General features: G+C 43.6%; 1 protein-coding gene across 1 annotated transcript in view; it reads right to left on the minus strand.

Annotated features, from left to right (window-relative positions):
- traip (TRAF-interacting protein) overlaps positions 1-19,344 on the minus strand; it is a 37,274-nt gene that overhangs the window by 14,712 nt on the left and 3,218 nt on the right. Inside the window, exons 7-9 of the mRNA XM_084316430.1 lie at positions 18,638-18,732; positions 17,415-17,528; positions 4,940-5,027 (exon numbers count right to left, since the gene is read on the minus strand). Coding sequence (XP_084172556.1) covers positions 4,940-5,027; positions 17,415-17,528; positions 18,638-18,732 — 297 coding nt within the window. The remainder of the gene's footprint in view (positions 1-4,939; positions 5,028-17,414; positions 17,529-18,637; positions 18,733-19,344) is intronic.

The raw sequence follows: 19,344 nt of genomic DNA on the forward strand, positions 1-19,344 counted from the left end.
TACTAGTATTAAGATATACCGCTAGGGAACTACGCAAAGATATGATCTTTAACTATACAGTCATTCATGATATAAACAAATCGTAAAATTATAGATGTATTTATTTAATTAATCAAAAATGTTTTCCTTAGCAGCAGTATTATATATAATTTTGGGGTAAAGGTTGGATTAAAATTAGGAGTGGGCGGTATAACTGTTATATATATATATATATAACAGGTATACCGGTAGAAATACATGCCAAGATAGATTTGATTGTACCGGAAGAAGGCTACCTTTAGGCTTTTTCACATTTACAAATGTAACACACACAGCTAGCGAACTGTGTGCTGCCATTAAAACATAATAAACTAGTTTGTGGAAAAAGACACGTCAAGAAGTTGGCCCATTATTGGCTAATAAAAAAACAATTGACGTAAACAAACATGCTTTCTGAAATGGAGGGCAGCGGGCGTGATGCAGCAGGAGCACAACTAAGTTTAGTGTCCGTCCGTATCAAACGTCCGTAATTAATGTTACATTACCTCCACTTGTCTGCACTGTAACAGCTCTCTATCCACTAATTGAACGGCAGATTTCTTGTAAAAAGTATGTGAATCCGGATGGCTCTGGTATTAGGGGCCATGTAGCACAACAACTAGCCACAACCTAAGTGGTAAATGGTAAATTCACACACCGATGGCGGAGGCAACCATGCAAGGTGCCAACCTGCTCATCGGGAGCAATTAGGGGTTAAGTGTCTTGCTCAAGGACACATCGACACACTGCCCGGGAGGAGCGGGAATCGAACCAGGAACCTCCTGATTGCCAGACGACTGCTCTACCTCCTGAGCCACTGTCGCCCCCAAGTCAGTCCGTATCAATAGTTTATGAATGTAATCATGCGAAGTAGGCCACATGTTGTTGACATAATTAGGAAACGTACCAACGCAAATAATTGGAACTCATTCAGTAATGCACTTACGAAAAGGTTACGAAGAAACTCTGACATTCACGAAAGGTTTCTTATGTGGGATTCGTTCTTAGCTAAGAACAGGATTTAAGAATGCGGAAAAGAAGTCGTAGATAGGCCAGATTGGTGTGCACCCATGTTCTTATGGGCTTCATTTGTGAGAAATGGCAGTGAATAAATAAATAAGAACGGATATAGCTATAGTGGAATAGAATGGACACATCTACATTCTGTTCTCACTCAGCACATCCCATTCCTTTCATGTAGGCTATAGATTTGCCATTTTGTATTAATAGGCCATATACTGTTTTTTATTGTTGGTTTTATAAACATTTTACCCTGCTTAAGTGTGCACATTGTAAGAGCCAGTGGAGAAACATTCCACTGGGCAAATAAAACCTTGAACTTGCATGTGGACGTGAACATCATTCATGTAAATTGACCGTGCCATCCAATAATCAGTGATCAATCGTGCTATTTAAAAATGGAGGGGAGGAGGGAGTGGAGAGTGATAAGTACCTAGTGGGATGCTTCTAATGGAGCTGTGTAATACCCTGGAGCCAGCACTGAGGAGCCAGACCAGAGGCTCAAACCCTGTGCCACCACACGCCCAGGGTACTGTCCACCTTGGGCTTTTTAGCCACTGGGACATTCCAGAGGGAGCTAGGAGACAGGATGGGCATATCACAGCCATCCATCAGCCACCACCTCCAGCGAGTCGTGGATGGAATCATATAACAATACATCCAATTCCCATATACTGAACAACAGTCAAGAGAGGACTCCATGCCGTTGTTGGCGTTCAAGGCATGGCGGGCAATAACGATTTACGGCGTGTATGGCACACAATGTGTTAAGTTACACTGCTATCTCCTAACTTAACATTAGCAAGCTAAGCATGCATAGCGCGACGTGTGTAACATTAAGTTACACTGCTATCGTTAGCAAGCTAAGCATGCATAGCGCGACCCGTGTAACGTTAAGTAACTTGTGTTCCGCAGGGAAAGACCGGTCATCACTGCATACAACTTGGTTTAATACAAATATCCATTCAGAAACTTTGTATTATGAAATAATTCTGGGATGTCTGACTATTTCCCTATGCCTTGTTTGGTGCGAGTTCAGCTGACACTATTGACTCGCCCACTACGGTCAATTTACATGAATGATGTTCAAGTCCACATGCAAGTTCAAGGTTTTATTTGCCCAGTGGAATGTTTTTCCACTGGCTCTTACAATGTGCACACTAAGCAGGGTAAAATGTTTATAAAACCAACAATAAAAAACAGTATATGGCCTATTTATGAATCGTTTTCAAATAAACGCTAGATTATCGATAGTATATGTGTACTTATGCACGCTATAGACGCGAGCTGAAAAATGTATTCTCTTATTTCCTCATCAGCGATCACAGCCAAACAGCCACATCACACATAGGGCAAACGCTGATATCTCCGTGAAAACAGGTCTGACCTTGTTTACATTTTTACCCTGTTGAATGCCATCATCCACTTCAATGTTAGCGTTAAAAACGCCTAATCTATGTTTTAAATTATGGCTATGTGTCTAATCTGCCCGTCGCTTATCAATGACTTGTTTGCAGTCAACATTGTCGAAACGGATTGTGTTTTTTTATTTTTTTTTAATCTGTTCATATCCTTTTTATAGCATTTCGAAAAGCTATCGTTCTCTCGAAAATTTTCGGAAAATGTAAAGATTCCCCCATAAACTGCATTTATTGGAATATTCTCAAATACACTAGAGTAGACACGTTGTCATTTGTCGGCCTATTTATGAATCGTTTTCAAATAAACGCTAGATTATCGATAGTATATGTGTACTTATGCACGCTATAGACGCGAGCTGAAAAATGTATTATCTTATTTCCTCATCAGCGATCACAGCCAAACAGCCACATCACACATAGGGCATCACACATAGGGCAAACGAGGGTGGCTAAGTGGCGCAGTGGGCAAGGCGCTCGCCGCTAACGCAGGAGATGCTGGGTTCGAGCCCAGCTCTCGGCGTTGCTACCAGCTTGGCTGGTCGTTCATACTAACACAATTGGCAGTGTTAGGGGTGGGAAAGCTGGTGGGTGGGGATTGGACGTTGTGGACAGCGACTCCTACAGGTCGTTGGTGCGCCTGTAGAGCAGAATCAGGAAGTAACGGGGGCAGCGTGAGTAGAGCTGCCGCGATTACCGCGGTATCGCTGTTACATCACGGCCACCGCAGAGTAGGCTGAATACCGCGTCACTGCTGTTTTTTATAATAATAATAATAAATTACCCTCCTCTCGTTGGGCTTGCGGCTCTGCAGATATACCCTACTCATCTATCGAGGTTCCAAGCGACCCTATTGGGTACCAGAAAAGTCACGTGAAACATTGCAGACCACTGATTGGTCAGAAGAGAGACGCGTCACACGTTGTAGCGTCATGCAGTGTGTTACCACCAATCGGCAAGCGCGTATTAGGTTTTTACTTCCTGAATGTCAGGTCATCACAACACGGCTAATAACGTTAGCTTTAACTCTCCGCCGGAGTGGACTACTATCGCTCCTAAGGAGTACTAAACGAGACATAATGATTTTACTGTCTGCAACGAATGTTATAATAAAAGCCCTTCGTTCTATACACTTGTCTGATTGAAAACTTTATTAACAGACCGCAGAATGGGACAACTCAGCACGCTCTGAGCAAAGAAAGGAACTGAGATATGAATAGAGTATTGCTTGCCTTGCTATTGTCCGGTAAATACGCTGATGTTATTGAACGTATAACTATATAATGTTAATGCCACAAAACGAATGCCTTTATTATAAAGTAGTAACTTTATAGTAATAATAATAAGAAAGGGTCGGGGGGGTTAGGGGTAACCACCCCTGCCCGCGACACCAAGTGAACGGCGCAAGACCAGAGGGGTAACTTCGAATCCGTGTTTCACTTTCAATAACTAATGCGTGCTTGCCGAATCCCAAACAATATTCATGCTGCAAAGTCATCCTCTAAAAATAGACATTTAGACTAGAGGCAGGCTATATGCTATAAAGAGTAGACTACTACTAAAAAAAAAAATGCATTCAAACTTTTTTTTTTTTTTTGTGCATGCGGTAATAACCGCGGCGGTAGGAAATATTTTGCAAATTTGTGCGGTAAGGAAATAATCAATACCGCGGCAGCTCTAAGCGTGAGCCTCCCACGCGTTACTCCTCGCCACTGAGAGATCGCGCTGTACAGGTGAAAAGATCCGACAGCTGCCTCCTCGTGTACCGGAGGGGACACGTGATGCAAGTTTCTTGCCTGTACACGCTATTATTACCAAATCAAATCTATATCATAGGTATTATGTTTCATCATGAATGCATGAAAGGAGGGGGGGGGGGGTCGTTTCTGATTATTTGATTGCCAGTAGCGGCATTCGTATTGAACACTAAAAACACTCATCAGCCCGATTGGTATAAAAGCATTGTACGATCAAGCTAAAATTGACGTCAGATAGTCCTTACCGGTGATCGGGAGTATTCCAAAAATAATATTCCAATTGTTTGATCGCCATCTGGTACATCCGATGTCCATTTGGTTCACGACATAACCCACCACAACATATGGATCGGGGATATTTGACGCGCTTCATTGCAACCAAGAGAACTGCTCCACTCGCCCGACAAAGAAAAGTGAGCCCGGAGACATTTGGCCATTACACATACAAGGTTACAAAGGGTGCTCAATACCACCGTCTAGCTGGATGCGGCCGGTATTGCACTTTGGCGATCTCAGACTCATTCCCTATGGTAACACCAAGGTCCCTGGATGAATAATGAATACAAATATCGAAAAAAAGGAAAAACGATCAGATAACGAGTATACTCGTTGTTGGCGTTCATGGGTCGGCTCCCAATAACGAGTAAACTCGTTGTTGGCGGGGAATGAGTTAACCCAACCCTATGGTTGTGAAACCCTGAACGAGTGACACAACAGAACAGTTACCTTGTGGTTGGAGGAAAACATCTCCCTCTTCAGCTTTTCACACATCTCGTTTGAGGACCGGAGACCCCCTTTTAAGTTATCATACTCTCTGAAAAAAAGGACAACATGAGAGAAGTGAGTAGTATAGACTGGACAGTTGTATTAAAAGATGTCTTCCCTGGTTTGGTTTGGTGTCATTCTGCTCTTATGGTCTACTCCACAGTGCAAAGCTGCCCTCATGGTCTACTCCACAGTGCAAAGCTGCCCTCATGGTCTACTCCACAGTGCAAAGCTGCTCTCACGGTCTACTCCACAGTGCAAAGCTGCTCTCATCGTCTACATCAACATCAAACAGAGTATTAGCTATCGAGCATTACCAATAAGTTATCAAAGATCTAAATGCAACCACCGGATATAACGTTAGCTAATGTTACTTTTGTAATAATTTTTTATACTAAAATATACATAAAGGATAATGTATAGCTACGAGGTCATTGTCGCAAAATAATTGACCGACACGGAGTTTAGAATACCGAGGCGCCTCGCCGAGGTGTTCTAAACGTAGTGAAGGTCAATTATTTTGCGACAATGACCGAGTATAGGCTATACATTATCCCGCTTATTACATGGCTAACTTACTAACTTTATACCCAATTCATTTTACACTATCGACAAGACGAGATCAAATGCAGACGCAGTTGTTGTGTGGCTCCGCTGTCATTATTATTATCGCCGGCAGCCGGCAGGTGTGTCTGATTGCACTGATGCAGTGTGTGTCAGTGGGCTTGATTGCTGCAGCTGCGAACAGCGGTCATTATTGCTCGGCAGAGGTCCGTTATCGAGTAATAATGGACCTCTGCCGAGCGCTATTGACCAATCACAATCAAGCATTTCGGCGAATGTTAAAACGCCATGTAATAATTATGTATATTATTTTTACATACATAATGTGACATTTCCTTGCTCTATGTATTTGCTGGTAGATAGCTGAATCAGAAACTGTGCTACATTGCACTATGGCAGACTAAGAGGGGGAATGATGTCAAACCAAAGGTTCAGACATATTTAATAAATCAATAAATTAAATAACAAATCAAAATGTTTTCTGTGAGGGAGAGAACCTCCAAATGCTTTTAAAGAATGTCGCAGCTGAGCTATCCAAGCTGAAAGTGTGGTTTGATAAATATAAAAAAAAAATCTAAATCTAAATATAAAAAGAAAAAAATCATGATATTTGGTAAACGTGATATACAAGTAAATACACCGGTTGAACTAATGATTGATAGTATTAAACTGGAGAGGGTATTTGAGAATACATTTCTGGGTGTGATAATAGACCACAAACTCAACTGGAAACCTCATATCAAATATGTCAGGACTAAATTGGCACGGAGTGTTGGTGTTTTATGCAAGATAAGACACATTCTAAACAAAAAAACACTGTATACACTGTACTGTACACTCTTCCTACCATATATGAGCTACTGTGTGGAGTAATACCTACAAAAGCACTCTACAGCCAATATGCACCATTAAAAAAAAAAGCAATAAGAATAAATCAACAATGTAGGATATTATGAACACACCAATAACTTATTTATAAAGCTACAAGCATTGAAATGTATGGACCTAGTGGATTTCAAAACTGCCCTCATTGTATACAAAGCCAGATACAAACTAATCCTAGGCAACATTCAAAAATGGTTCAGAGACAGGGAAGGAGAATATAACTTAAGAGGGAGAGGGAATCTTAAACAACCAATGGTACACACTACGCTGAAAAGCATGTGCATATCGGTGTGTGGAGTGAAGTTGTGGAATAATTTACCTGAAAAACTGAGTAAACATGTGGCACAATTTAAAAAGCAGCTAAAAAAATACACATTAGAGAAATACAGAAATGAGTAATGAGGATTAACAAAGTTATGTTATATTGTGTTATGTAGTGCTGTACTATATTCACTGCTGTCAAGTGAATCAAGTTTTTTTTTTTTTTTACATATTTTTTTAATATAAGTAAAAGTATATTCTATATTGTAATATACTAAATTATGTTACATCTAGTCAAATTAATGGAAGAACAAACATAAATGTAAGGGGGTAGGGATCAATAAGCTTACCGGTAGCTTTCCTCTACTCCTTTTTTGGACATGCTAACCAAACACATTGCTCTTGACCTTTTGTTTATAATTCCTTTTTATTTTTTTATTTTTTTTAATGTTTTTTTTTAATGTTTTTTAATTTGTTGTTATGATTGTTTGGTTTGACGGAACAAGATACCGTGATTTGTTTGGAGAAATATGGAGAAGTACATGTTCAAAAATAAACTTCTCATTCATTCATTCAATTTATTAAATAGTTAATAATAAATATATATAATAAACCTTTTCCACAGCAGACATTACACATCATAGACAAGTAAATAAACACAGTTAACTAATACGTTTTCCATTTAGGGTGTGCCAATGAGCCATCCATGCAAGTGAACAAGCATGCACAACACCATGGCCCTAGCACACGGACCATATGTTAAAGATCCCCTCCACATGTTAACACTTTAACAATTTCTTTGGTATGGTCTTTCCACAAATAATGTTCAATATATTACTGAAAATTTCTTCCTACACCTTTGCCCTCATTGAGAATGCAAGGATCTATGCCCCTTTCTCCCCTCACGTCTTCCCCCAAGCCAATTAACACTTTGGGTGCCGGGAAACGCTTTACAGCGTCATTCCCGGCCATGCTCAAGTTGCCGAAGGACGCTTTACAGCGTCTTTAATATCAATATTTCAAAAATCTGTGATCGGATTCATATTTCCCCTCCGCTGGCCTGAGATCCACCAGGAGGACCCACTGAGCTCTCTGGCGGTTCAGGAGCGCCATCTGGTGGCCGATCGGCGCAATCGCCAAACAGGAAGTGCTGTGGAGGTTGTGCTGGTCGGCCATATTACTTCCGGGCTCCCGGCACTCTAGCTCGTCACAATATATAGCGATCCATTGCCAATAACTCGATAAACAACATGATTTGGACGTATATAGTATTATACAAGCTGGAAATGGTTCATCAGGATAAACATCCCATAATCGAAAACGGTCTACACCACGCTGATCGTCCAACGGCGCGAGGAAGATCCGGTAAGATTCAGCGTTATTTTTGAACGTGTTCCATATAAACTGTTATGATGAACATATGATCCACACTAGATTAATGATATAACGCTGCCCACGGAATTATAAACGATCCCCCGCCCATCCGGTCATCATCAGATCATACGTAGATCATTCTAGAAGTACGTTCCAATTGAAATTTTTTATATCGCCCCGATTGCCATAAAACTGTATTGCATCATCAATATAATGCATTTGGGGCTATATATCACGTTCTGGAGAAAGCTGCAGAAAGAGATGAAAACATACTTATACATTAGACCATACTTTAGTATGAATATGTGAATGAAAAAGTTTAACGTTGCTACACAATGAACAATACATATAGGACTTTGAATGGGCCCTAATAATGGCAATGTAGCAATAGAATTTAAAAAGTTATAGCCATGCAAAGAAGGGGTACTTCTCCATAGACAAATAGAGCTGGCAATCTATGGTATATCATGAATTTAACCCATGGCACCCAAAGTGTTAACTCTTTTTCCACCTAAACCAGACCTGGGCAATTTACGGCCTGCGGGCCACGTCCGGCCCTTTGGGGGTCCGTGGTCAATCAGAACGGTGTACCAAACTTCTTTGAGGAGGAGCACGCCGCAAGTCCGCACTCCGGAATGCGTTCCACTCGACACCTGGCTACTTTGCATAACAATAGCTCAGGTCGTCTGGTGTGTTCAAATACGTCCTCACATACACTGTATAAAAAGAGCATTAAACTCACCACTGTACCACTGCCTGCAGCTAACGATCCAAATGTAAGCTCACGTCAAGAAAAGAAAAGTTGATACCGAATGCCGCGTTTTCAACAAGATATGGACTGCTAAATATTTATTTACAGAAGTCAAAGGTAACGCGGTGTGTTTAGTTTGTGGTACACAGGTCGCCATATTCAAAGATTACAATTTGAATCGCCACTACGTGACCAAACATGAAGAGAAATACAATAACTTGTCGGATGAAGAGCGTGCAAGGGAGTCTGGTGCTTTACTAGCTAAACTGCAAAACCAACAAGGACTTTTTACAAAATGTTGCGCACCCAGAGAAGCAGCTGTCAAGACAAGTTCTGTATCGTATCGCTCTCGCTCGGCATCGCTCTCTGCACTATCTCGCATACGTGCACGCGCACTGAATAAAGACCACAATGTACCTTTAATCCCAATATTTGTCTGACCACACCCCTATCAGCTTACCCATATAAGCAGGGGTGGGGCCACCCACTCTCCTCCTTCTCGCTTTCACCACAAGGAAGAAGTGCCTCGGTAGATCCCCACACTTGACACCATGATGGAAGAAAGGTTTAGGAGCAGCTTTGGGAAACAAGGATACGTTGACATCATATCTTTATTTTCTCTCTCACTATTTGAGAAAATACAGCGATATTGTCTTCGTACTGGAGTGTCTGGAAGATGATGATCATTCTAAAAACCCTCCACCGGTTTTCGTATTGGGAGCACGCCGCTGCATGCTTCTCAACTGCAGTTCCTTGCTGGGTTGTTGGGGTGAAACCTGTCAGGCCACAGCTGAACTGTCGGACATGCCGCTGTTGTGAGAAGCGGTGCGTTCCAGGTTGGGTGAGTAGTGTTTGCTGGCGGGCTCCACTTGTCTGTTAGTGCTATGGGGGCTACTTGACAAAGTTTATGGAAACCGGCCCCAGGCTAGGGTCCTTTGTTTAGCCACCTAGGCGACAGAAGGCTTTGGTCTGAAGACCATTATAGTTTTAACTAGTGGGCCGCGACCATTGACACTGGTGATCCCTGTGTGTTCTGGACGAGTGGATTCTCTCTGTCACCGTGTTAAGGCCCCATCTTTCATATCCAAATGAGAGTATTCCTTCACGAGGGGATATGTGCATGTAATGTGCGATAGCGGCAGATTCATGTTCAAAGTCAGCTACACAGGCCGGTTGGTACTGTGCTGATTCCGTCGGATGTGGTAAAGTCACCGTTGTGAAGCGGTGTTGACATCTTGTTTTCTCTTAAAAAGTGAGGAGAGGTTCAGAACGGCGGCCTGTCTGGGTGAGTGTTATGTCATTGTTTACATGTTCATAGCTTACGGTTAGCCAGTCAGCTGTTAACTGCTGCGTTAGCCTGCTGGATCGCTGCATGGCCTGCTTAGGGCCTACTATTAGCCAGTCAGCTGTTAGCTGCGGGGCTAGCATGTCGTGGTCGCTAGGTAACGTTAGCTTGCTGCTATGGGCCATGGCTGGCGCGGGGTAGCTTAGCTTCTCGCGCGCCGCCGTGAGCTCGCTTCTGATCGCGTGCGTCGTTAGCTATTCTGTTGAACGTGCTTTGATTTTAACATGTTTTACACTCTTGACCGCGACGTCATCCTTGACAGGGGATGTTTCGTCGACCCTGCCCTGAGCCTGGACGGCAAGGTTGCATCAACGGGGGACTGTAGTACGGGTTGGGGCGGTGACGCTACCCAGTTCGGACAACACAGGAGCGGCTGTGTTTCTACGGTGTCTGTGACTGCACTTCGCTGATCTGCGTTCCGGGTAGGTACGGGGTTGACCAGACCTCATAACACGTCTTCTGGTTTTACTTTGCTAAATGTATTGTGAATAACGGTGTTTTTTCCCAAAACGTGTGTTGTTGCAATGCATTTAGGATACGTTGCGGGTTATGTGTGAGCTGTTTTTTGTTAGCTTCTCCGTGCAAATCGGATCTGGTTGTTGTGTGAGAAACATCATGGTGTTTATATGCTCACAACTAAGGTAACTAACCTATGAAGCTATGCTTGGTGACAAGTGAGTAAAAGAATGTTCTTTCTCAGGCTGTAATGACAATGAACAGTGTGTTCACACATTAACAGGTTTTCCTGTTTTAACTGGCCGTATTGAGGGTAAAATAGGAGGATTGTGTTTCCCCCCCGGTTCCCTGGGGACTTTTTCATCCTCCTATCAGACATGTTGTGCATTAATTGTGTCTTTTGTGTGGTAGGGATACGATGTAACTCTTAGCTTGATTGCTGAGGTTGTGCTAAATCTGCTGGAGAAACTTATTTCCTAAAGGGAAATTGGTTTGGTTGCTGTCATGTGTGCTTAGCAAGGCCTGTGGTCGATACTAATCAAGAATGATGTATTCTCTCATTGTGAAAAAAACGGCGTTCCTCTGTTGAGTGTTTTTGCCATTTTTTGTAGGTGATGATGGGTTGTGTGTGTCATGTGACCTACAACTGGGTTGTACTGGCCACAGAAGCACATGTGTATGTTGGACCGGGGTTCTTAGAGCCCTCTCTATTCTGTGTTTTTCCTTAGTAAAAATCAGATAGCAGGTTAGCTCATGCGCTGTGTGGAGCTGTGAAACGCTTCATAGAGCTGACTATGACTGTGTCATATTCTCTTTTTGTCGTTACATCGTATCATGGGTGTGGGGTCGTAAAGGGGTGAACTGGTAACCTTTCCTCTCCCCATTGTTCTGTCGGTCAGGGGTACACCCCGTCCTTCAAGGTTCCCGTCACGTGGCGGTTCGGCACGTTACGGGGGGGGGGGGGGGGGGGGAGTTCCTGGTCCCACGGCCTGGTATATTGGGCGTGTGCACCGCAGGAATTCCCCCGCCATAGAGTACGTCACCGTGCGCGTCTCTGTTGGTAGGACTTCCGTGTGCTGTTCAGGTCCATGTGATGGATCTGTTTTCAGGGGGGGTGGTCAGGGCTCCTCCTCACCAAGCGCCTATTCAGGCCTTCTGTGAGTTCGGACTCCTTCTTCCATGTGAGGAAGCCTCCATCAGAGTACAGAGCCTTCCTCCTCAGATTGTCAAAGTGAGTGGACCCTCTAGAAGGGTCCTTTTCTATTGTATGTATATTCGATTCAATTCGTTTATTGAGTGTGTATGGGTTCAGTGCCTCTTCCCCGGAGGCCCTAAAACCAGTTTTTTACATGGCTCAAGGTGCAATATATTCTTTTCAATCTGTACAGCTCGCGTGGGAAGTCTCTCTGGGGATCCCCGTCTCTTTCCTATGGGAGGGTGGTGGGATGTAAAAATGTGAACATTTTTTACCCCGGCTGTGTAGACTGGGATACATACTGTTGATGCTTCCTTCTTTCTATTCCAGAAGTGTTGGAGTTAGGGAGTGTCACACCCCTCTTGTCGTTCCCCTGGGCGCCTTGGGGATTCAATGACAGGTCTAATTAGCCTGTTCATTGATGGGGGTGTGTCCCGACGCACGTATAGTGCTAGCTCGCTGTAAACAGGCGATTGACTGGCACGCCTTGGTTGCTTGTGGTTGAAACAGCGTTTTTATAAAGCAACTGAGATGGGGGTTTTTCCTCTTCCGACGACCACATCCCATGACCTGGGTGGGTTGTCGACGGATTCTCGTTCATGTCTGGGGGATGATGACGGGATGGATCTGAACATATGTGGTGGGGTCTCACGCCCTTGGGGTGGGCCACCAGGCGCGGTTCGTCCGAACGTCTGGGTGGCGCCTTCTTTTCATGTTAAGATCAACACGCATATCTGCCCTTCTCCTGGAGTAGGCATGTCGGCGTGGTTAGGGCACGGGACTGGTTCTGGTCACGCTGGTCCAGATCAGTTGAACCCGTTGTCCGCCGGGGATGCAGATCTGCTGTTCTGGTACCCTGAGGGACTTGGGCTTTTTTCAGGGGGAAAAATGCCAGGTCGGTCTGGGTGTCACAGGGTTAAGCGCTATGGAGACCCTGGTTGGGTATGTTTTTACTCAGCACTGTCGTCATGGCTTACAGCCATGCCATTCTGTATGCGCTCGATCTCGTCGGATCTCGGCCGCTACACAGGTTGGTCCTGGTTAGTACTTGGTTGGGAGACCGCCGGGGAATACCAGGTACGGTGTGCTTAGGGGCTGGTTCTCCATTATTTTTCGCTCCTCTCTCACGCATGGCGAAGAGGGGCCTGTGGGGGTGGTTTTTTGACCTCCTCTGGTGACCCTGTGCTTCCCGTACCGCCAGGCCCGGTCCGAAGTGATGTTTGCGACCCGTAGGCCTGGGTTAACCCTTTTTGGAAACTGAAACACTTGTACTGCGGTATAGCCGGTGTATACCCGCAGGTGTGTTTGAGTTTTTTCTTGAGGGGTTATAGGAACAACCACCGCATTGGGTAACACCGAGGTGGTTGATTCCCTGGTGTGTTGGAGCAGTGTCAACTCCCGGGTTCACCGTTTGAGGGTGCCCCTGCACGTTCATGACGTCTGCCAATCGTGTCAGCCTTCTCTGCCTCGACCCCTCTGGGTGGGGGTTTTTAAATGGAGGCTTGGTCATGCAACACCGCCAGCTTACGCTCCTTCCGCCGGGGCGGCTGTGTTCAGCTGTCCCCTCTGGCGCCTGTCTCGTCCGCAGTCTCCAGGCTAGGGTTAACAGCCTGTTGCCTGGTTTTTCCCCGGTGCGCTGCCTGCTTCCGTTGGTTAACCTTTTTTGTGTGCTTACGGCCATGCTGACTGCCTGTTCTGCAGGGTCAGTGTGCCAGGCGGTGTACTATTGGGGGGACGGGGCCCGCTCGGCTTACGGCCATACCAACCTGAACACGCCCGATCTCGTCCGATCTCGGAAGCTAAGCAGGTTCTGGCCTGGTTAGTACTTGGATGGGATTCCGCCTGGGAATACCAGGTGCAGTAACTGAGGGGCCTTTGTCCGAATACGCTGGCGATGTGGGGGGCGGGGCACTACGTGCCCACCTGGTGGGGTCTTGATGCTGGCATCATGGACTTCTCCGGGCCCCCATTCTAGGGAGTCCAGTCCTTTTGGTGGGTCTGGGTCTTCCTTCGTGCTCCGCTGCTACGGCCTTGCCACGGGGTTGGGTTTGCCCTTGACCCCGTGATTCTGGGGGCAGTAACGAGGTTGTTCCTCCGTTCGTTCCCGGGTGGCATGCGGGTTGTGCGTGTGTGTAGTCGTGGGGTCAAGCCACGGTCTGCTCACCCTGTGCGTTGAGTTGCTCGAGTGCCTCTTCGCACGGTCGGGTCCGTCGCCCTCCCGTGAAGCCCCTAATAGGGGGGGTGCCCGCCATTAGGGTGGGTCGGGGGGGCTCGGCCCTCCCTGTTCTGATGGTTTGTGGGGGGCTGTCAGCGGGGTGTATTTGTCGGCCGTTGGCTCTCGCTCGGCCTCCCTTGTGCAGAGAGCGATGCCGAGCGAGAGCGATACGATACAGAACGTTAGGTTATGGCTATAACCAAGTTCTGTTAGTATAGCGACGCTCGGCATCCGACGCCGCTGCAGCCTTTGACCTCGCCTTGTGGCGAAAGCTTGGGAAGGAGGAGAGTGGGTGGCCCCACCCCTGCTTATATGGGTAAGCTGATAGGGGTGTGGTCAGACAAATATTGGGATTAAAGGTACATTGTGGTCTTTATTCAGTGCGCGTGCACGTATGCGAGATAGTGCAGAGAGCGATGCCGAGCGTCGCTATACTAACAGAACTTGGTTATAGCCATAACCTAACGTTATGTCATATCCCACAAAATCGCAAGAAGAAGTAAGTGTTTTTCTGACGGAGAGTTTATTAAAGATTGTTTGTTGAACTCTGCAGCACTAATATGCCCGGAGAAAAAAGGCGCATTTGAGAACGTGCCACTCTCCTGATGCACTGTAACGAGGAGGGTTGAGGACATCCCACAAAATCTGGAGCTTCAGCTGAAGAACAGAGCGGTCAACTTTGACTATTTTTCCCTGGCTTTGGATGAGAGCTGCGATGTACGTGACACTGCCCAGCTGCTCATCTTCTTACGTGGGATAACTGCAGACTTTAAAATCACAGAGGAGCCATGCAGTCAATGGAAGGGACAACAACCGGGAGTGATTTGTTCACGGAGGTAAGTGCATGTATGGACAAGTTGGGACTTAAATGGGACAAGCTGGCTGGTGTGACAACGGATGGTGGGGAACATTTTGGACTTGAAGATAATGCAGGATAAAGTGACAGAAATTAACCCTGGGCAGAAATGTACATGTTTGCATTGTATTATACATCAGGGGGTGTTGTGTAAGTCAGTGTTAAAAATGTATCATGTTGTTGATGTTGTAACTAAAGTAGTTAACTTCATCAGGGCGAGAGCATTGAATCACAGACAGTTTGTTGCACTTTTGGAGGAAACAGACACTGAACACCGTGACATAAGCCTACCACACATCTGTCAGGTGGCTTAGCCTGGGCAAAGTGCTGAAAAATGGGATGAGAGAGGAGATTCTGGAGTTCTGTGTGAAGAAAGGAAAATACATCCCACAGCTTTCAGATGCAGACTGGCTGGCAGACCTTTGTTTTGCTGTAGATGTGACTGCACTACTCAATGAACTAAATGTCAAACTACAATGCAAGGGCCTTTTTGTGCATGAAATGTACAGCACAGTGAAAGCTTTCATGGGAAAGTTGCAGCTTCTTTCAAGTTAAATGAAGGACAACAATCTTACCCACTTGCCAACACTGAAGGAAGCCACACTATGAGCTGATCACCTCCACAGATACTCATCCAAGGTAGAAGCTAGGGATGGGTACCGAATTCTGTACTTTTAAAAAGGTACTTACCGAAACACGTCAGTACTACCGAGTATCGATTCATGTGAGATACCGTGTTGTCGGTACTGTAAATCCTTACCTAGGATTTGACTTGATTCAACAACAAAGCAGTCGGGGCAATGCCAAGCCGAAAACGGTCGAAAGTGTGGTTATTTGAAGTTTTGATTTTTCCCCCCACAACTGAGGTAGGTAGATTACATTTTTAGAGACTAGACGAAAAAAGGTACCGTTGGGTACTGGTATCGATTCACAGGTACCGGTATCGTATCGGTTCAAATGTGAACGGTACCCATCCCTAGTAGAAGCACTGTATGGTGAGTTTTCAAGGCGATTTCAAGACTTTAAAACAGTTGAGAGTGAAATGCACATGGACTTTCCTCTCCCTTCACTTGCAATGTGGATAATGCACCCAGTGTGTTCAGATGGAACTCATTGACCTGCAGTCTGACACACTTCAGGTCAGTCTCACTGCTGGATTTCTACTCTTCTCTCAAAGAGGAGAACTTTCCACACATGAGCAGGCATGCTCACAAGATTCTAGTCCTCTTTGGATCTACCTACATATGTGAACAGACATTCTCAGTGATGAAGTTCAACAAATCCAGATACAGATCCTCTATCACTGATGATGACCTCTCAGATGTCCTTCGCATATCCACCTCAGATATTGAGCCAGATTTCAATGCACTTGTTCAAGCCCAAGCCAGACTGGATTTCTCTCACTGAACAAGTAAAAAGTTACACATACTGTACACAGGCCTCATATCCCTCCTAGTTACACATACACACAGTCCTCATATCCCTCCTTACAAGAACTAAGAAAATCTAAAGCATGTATTGCTTTTTGTATAAAAGTTGATCAATTAATTGCATGTCTTTAACATGCTGCAAAACATCTCTTCAGTGTTTGTGAAGATTAACAAGTTGAAAATCGAATGAAACACTGATGTAATGATTGTTTTAGTTTTTACTGTTTATTACTTCTATATTTCTATGTTTATTGAATCTTCTGATTACCAGTAGCAGCTCATACAAATATATAATTCCTCCTATAGTTACACATACAGTCCTCATATCTCTCCTAGTTACTCATACAAGTAAAAATAAGTGAAGAAAATCTAAAGCATGTATTGCTTTTTGTATAACGTTTATAAATTGCATGTCTTTTAACATACTGCAAAACATCTCCAGTGTTTGTGAAGATGAACAAGTTGAAAATAAAATGGAACACTGATGTAATGATTGTTTTAGTTTTTACTGTTTATTACTTCTATATTTCTATATGTTTATTCTTCGGATTACCAGTAGCAGCTCATGAAAATATATAATTTACTACTTTTTACAATGAGAGATAATGAATATTGAGCAGAATTAAGTTCACGTTATCATTGGTTCGGCCCTCCAACACAGTTAAGGTTTCTTATGTGGCCCCTTGTAAAAATTAATTGCCCACCCCTGACCTAAACGGTTTGCCAAAATTTGTTTCACCCAAACACAACACTTCTTAGCTACACAATCTTGTTATAATTAAGAGTAACTAACTTATAATACGAGTTTCAGGTTAGCATTTCCTGGATGACAGTGTAGCCAGCTGGGCAATGCAACCATACATTTGCAGAATTAGTTGTGTCACACACAGTCAGCTCCGATTTTGAGGAAGTATAGAGAAGTTCCTCCCTCCAGTAAAGGACCGTGAAAAGGGCGACAAGGTAGTCCTGCGATCTCTGGTGACAAGTTCTGCACAAATAACAATCTGTAAAATGCATGCCTCCATGAGGAATTAACTGTAGAAAAAAACACATTTGGGTTTACAATTGTGTTTACCCCTCTATGACGCATCAAAATGTCCTTACTTCTTCAGGGAGATACAGTAGATGGAGAGCTGCTCCACAGCAGCCTGGCCTACACCCATGTCTGTGATCATGGACTCCACCTCACCTCTCTGGCCTTGCAACACCATATCCAGACTGGAGAGACCACAGACCCACTGCATCGTTAGCACACTGTATTGTACAATTGACTTGGTTGGGTTAAGCACCCACTAAACTGAATGTGTGCAGGTTAAACCCTAGCCATATTTTCAGAAAATGTGCCTAAAAGTACATACCCAAGTAAATGAAGAATTGCTCCACAACTACAAGGTCCATTTGCATGTTCTTGGTATCTAGGGACATCTATGGACCTCAGGGAATGTATTCCCAGTGTCAGATATATTGTGTTTGTTACTATGCTTGAGTAAATTGTAATGAACCAACAGAGGATATCCATCTTTTTACCATCTCGTACCGGTACCCAGGGCTTTCAGAATTCATAAAACTACACTACCTAGCTCATGCCAGCCCGTCAAACTTGGAGCAGCCTGGCGTAAAATAAGTTTTTAATGTTTTTTTTACTGATTATGTCTCACGGGTCGAACAAACCTGAACGTTATTGCCATAATATAGAACGTAGTTTGTTTCTTTACCTTTTTGTGAACGTCTAGAAAAAATGCATCTCAATCTGATGAGAATGGTGGAGCATTTTTCATTACAAAAAAGTAGGGATGCAAATCATCTGCCCTTTATTCATTTGCTTAGATTTGTACACTTGATCTCAAGAAGGTGCTGAATGAGCTCAGTGGCAATTTTTCACATCTAGGCAATGTCAGCATGGTGTTATTCAGTCAAAGATGAAAAAAAACAATAATAATAATTTATATTTTCCTTTGGTTCATTACAATTTACTCAAGCATAGTAGTAACAGAAACAATATTTCTGACACTGGGGATACATTCCCAGATTAAATACCAAGAACATGCAAATGGTCCTTGTCGAAGTGGGGCAAGCTTCCATTTACTTGGGTATGTACTTTTAGGCAGATTTTCTGAAAATATGGCTAGGGCTTAAGAGGTTAATATGGACTAAATATCATACAGCGATTCCTTTAGCAAATATTGTGATGTGAAATAACTTGCAATATAATTATAAAGTCTAATATATCATTAGTGTATTGCAGTCTTCTCAATATGAATATTGCATTATTACAGATTGAGATATCAACATGACTTTGATATACTGTCCGGTCCTACTGCAGGTACCTTTCATAGGTTTTTAACTTGGTCCTCAGTCTCCGAGCCTCCTCCTTGGCAGCTTGGGTGTCATTCTGTTGATTCTCCATGTACGACATTTGTTTCTGTCAAATGTCAAAGAGATACAGCTTAGATCAGTAGTTCTCAAACCCCCAAATTAATAAACTTTAGGCAGTGTACCCTCAATTGATAACTTTGTCTCAGGGATCTCTAATAAGATTAGTCCAAAATTCCATAGATGTCTACTTTAGTTCAGTGAAGAAAGTGAACAGTCACTCTTATATACTCTTGATGATGTCTTGATATGTGAATGTAAATACTTAACAGCACTGAAAACAACGAGAAGGAGTTAAATTAATTTGTTTTTGATCAATAAAATGATGTCCCAGGTCTTAAGAGTACAGGTGTCTATGATGTTATTACCATACAAAATTATATGAATTTAACTGTGTACATATTGCATTATACATTTCACAAAGTACAAGTTGGATTTGTTTAGTCTTGTTTTCAATAAAAGGATGTTTGTTTTTGTTGCTATTTTAAACTAATAAAGACATTAAAACATGTTCATCATGTTTAAGTAATAAATAATGCATGCAATAGAGGGTTAATTGTTGCTATGTGTTGAAATAAGATCAACATTAAATTAACAGTAATACTATGCTTTCCCAGTGTTTCACCTACTCTACCACTGCACAGAAATTAGGCATTTTCTT

Source organism: Notolepis coatsorum (assembly GCF_963971535.1).
Source record: "Notolepis coatsorum genome assembly, chromosome: 6".
Taxonomy (NCBI): Eukaryota; Metazoa; Chordata; class Actinopteri; order Aulopiformes; family Paralepididae; genus Notolepis; species Notolepis coatsorum.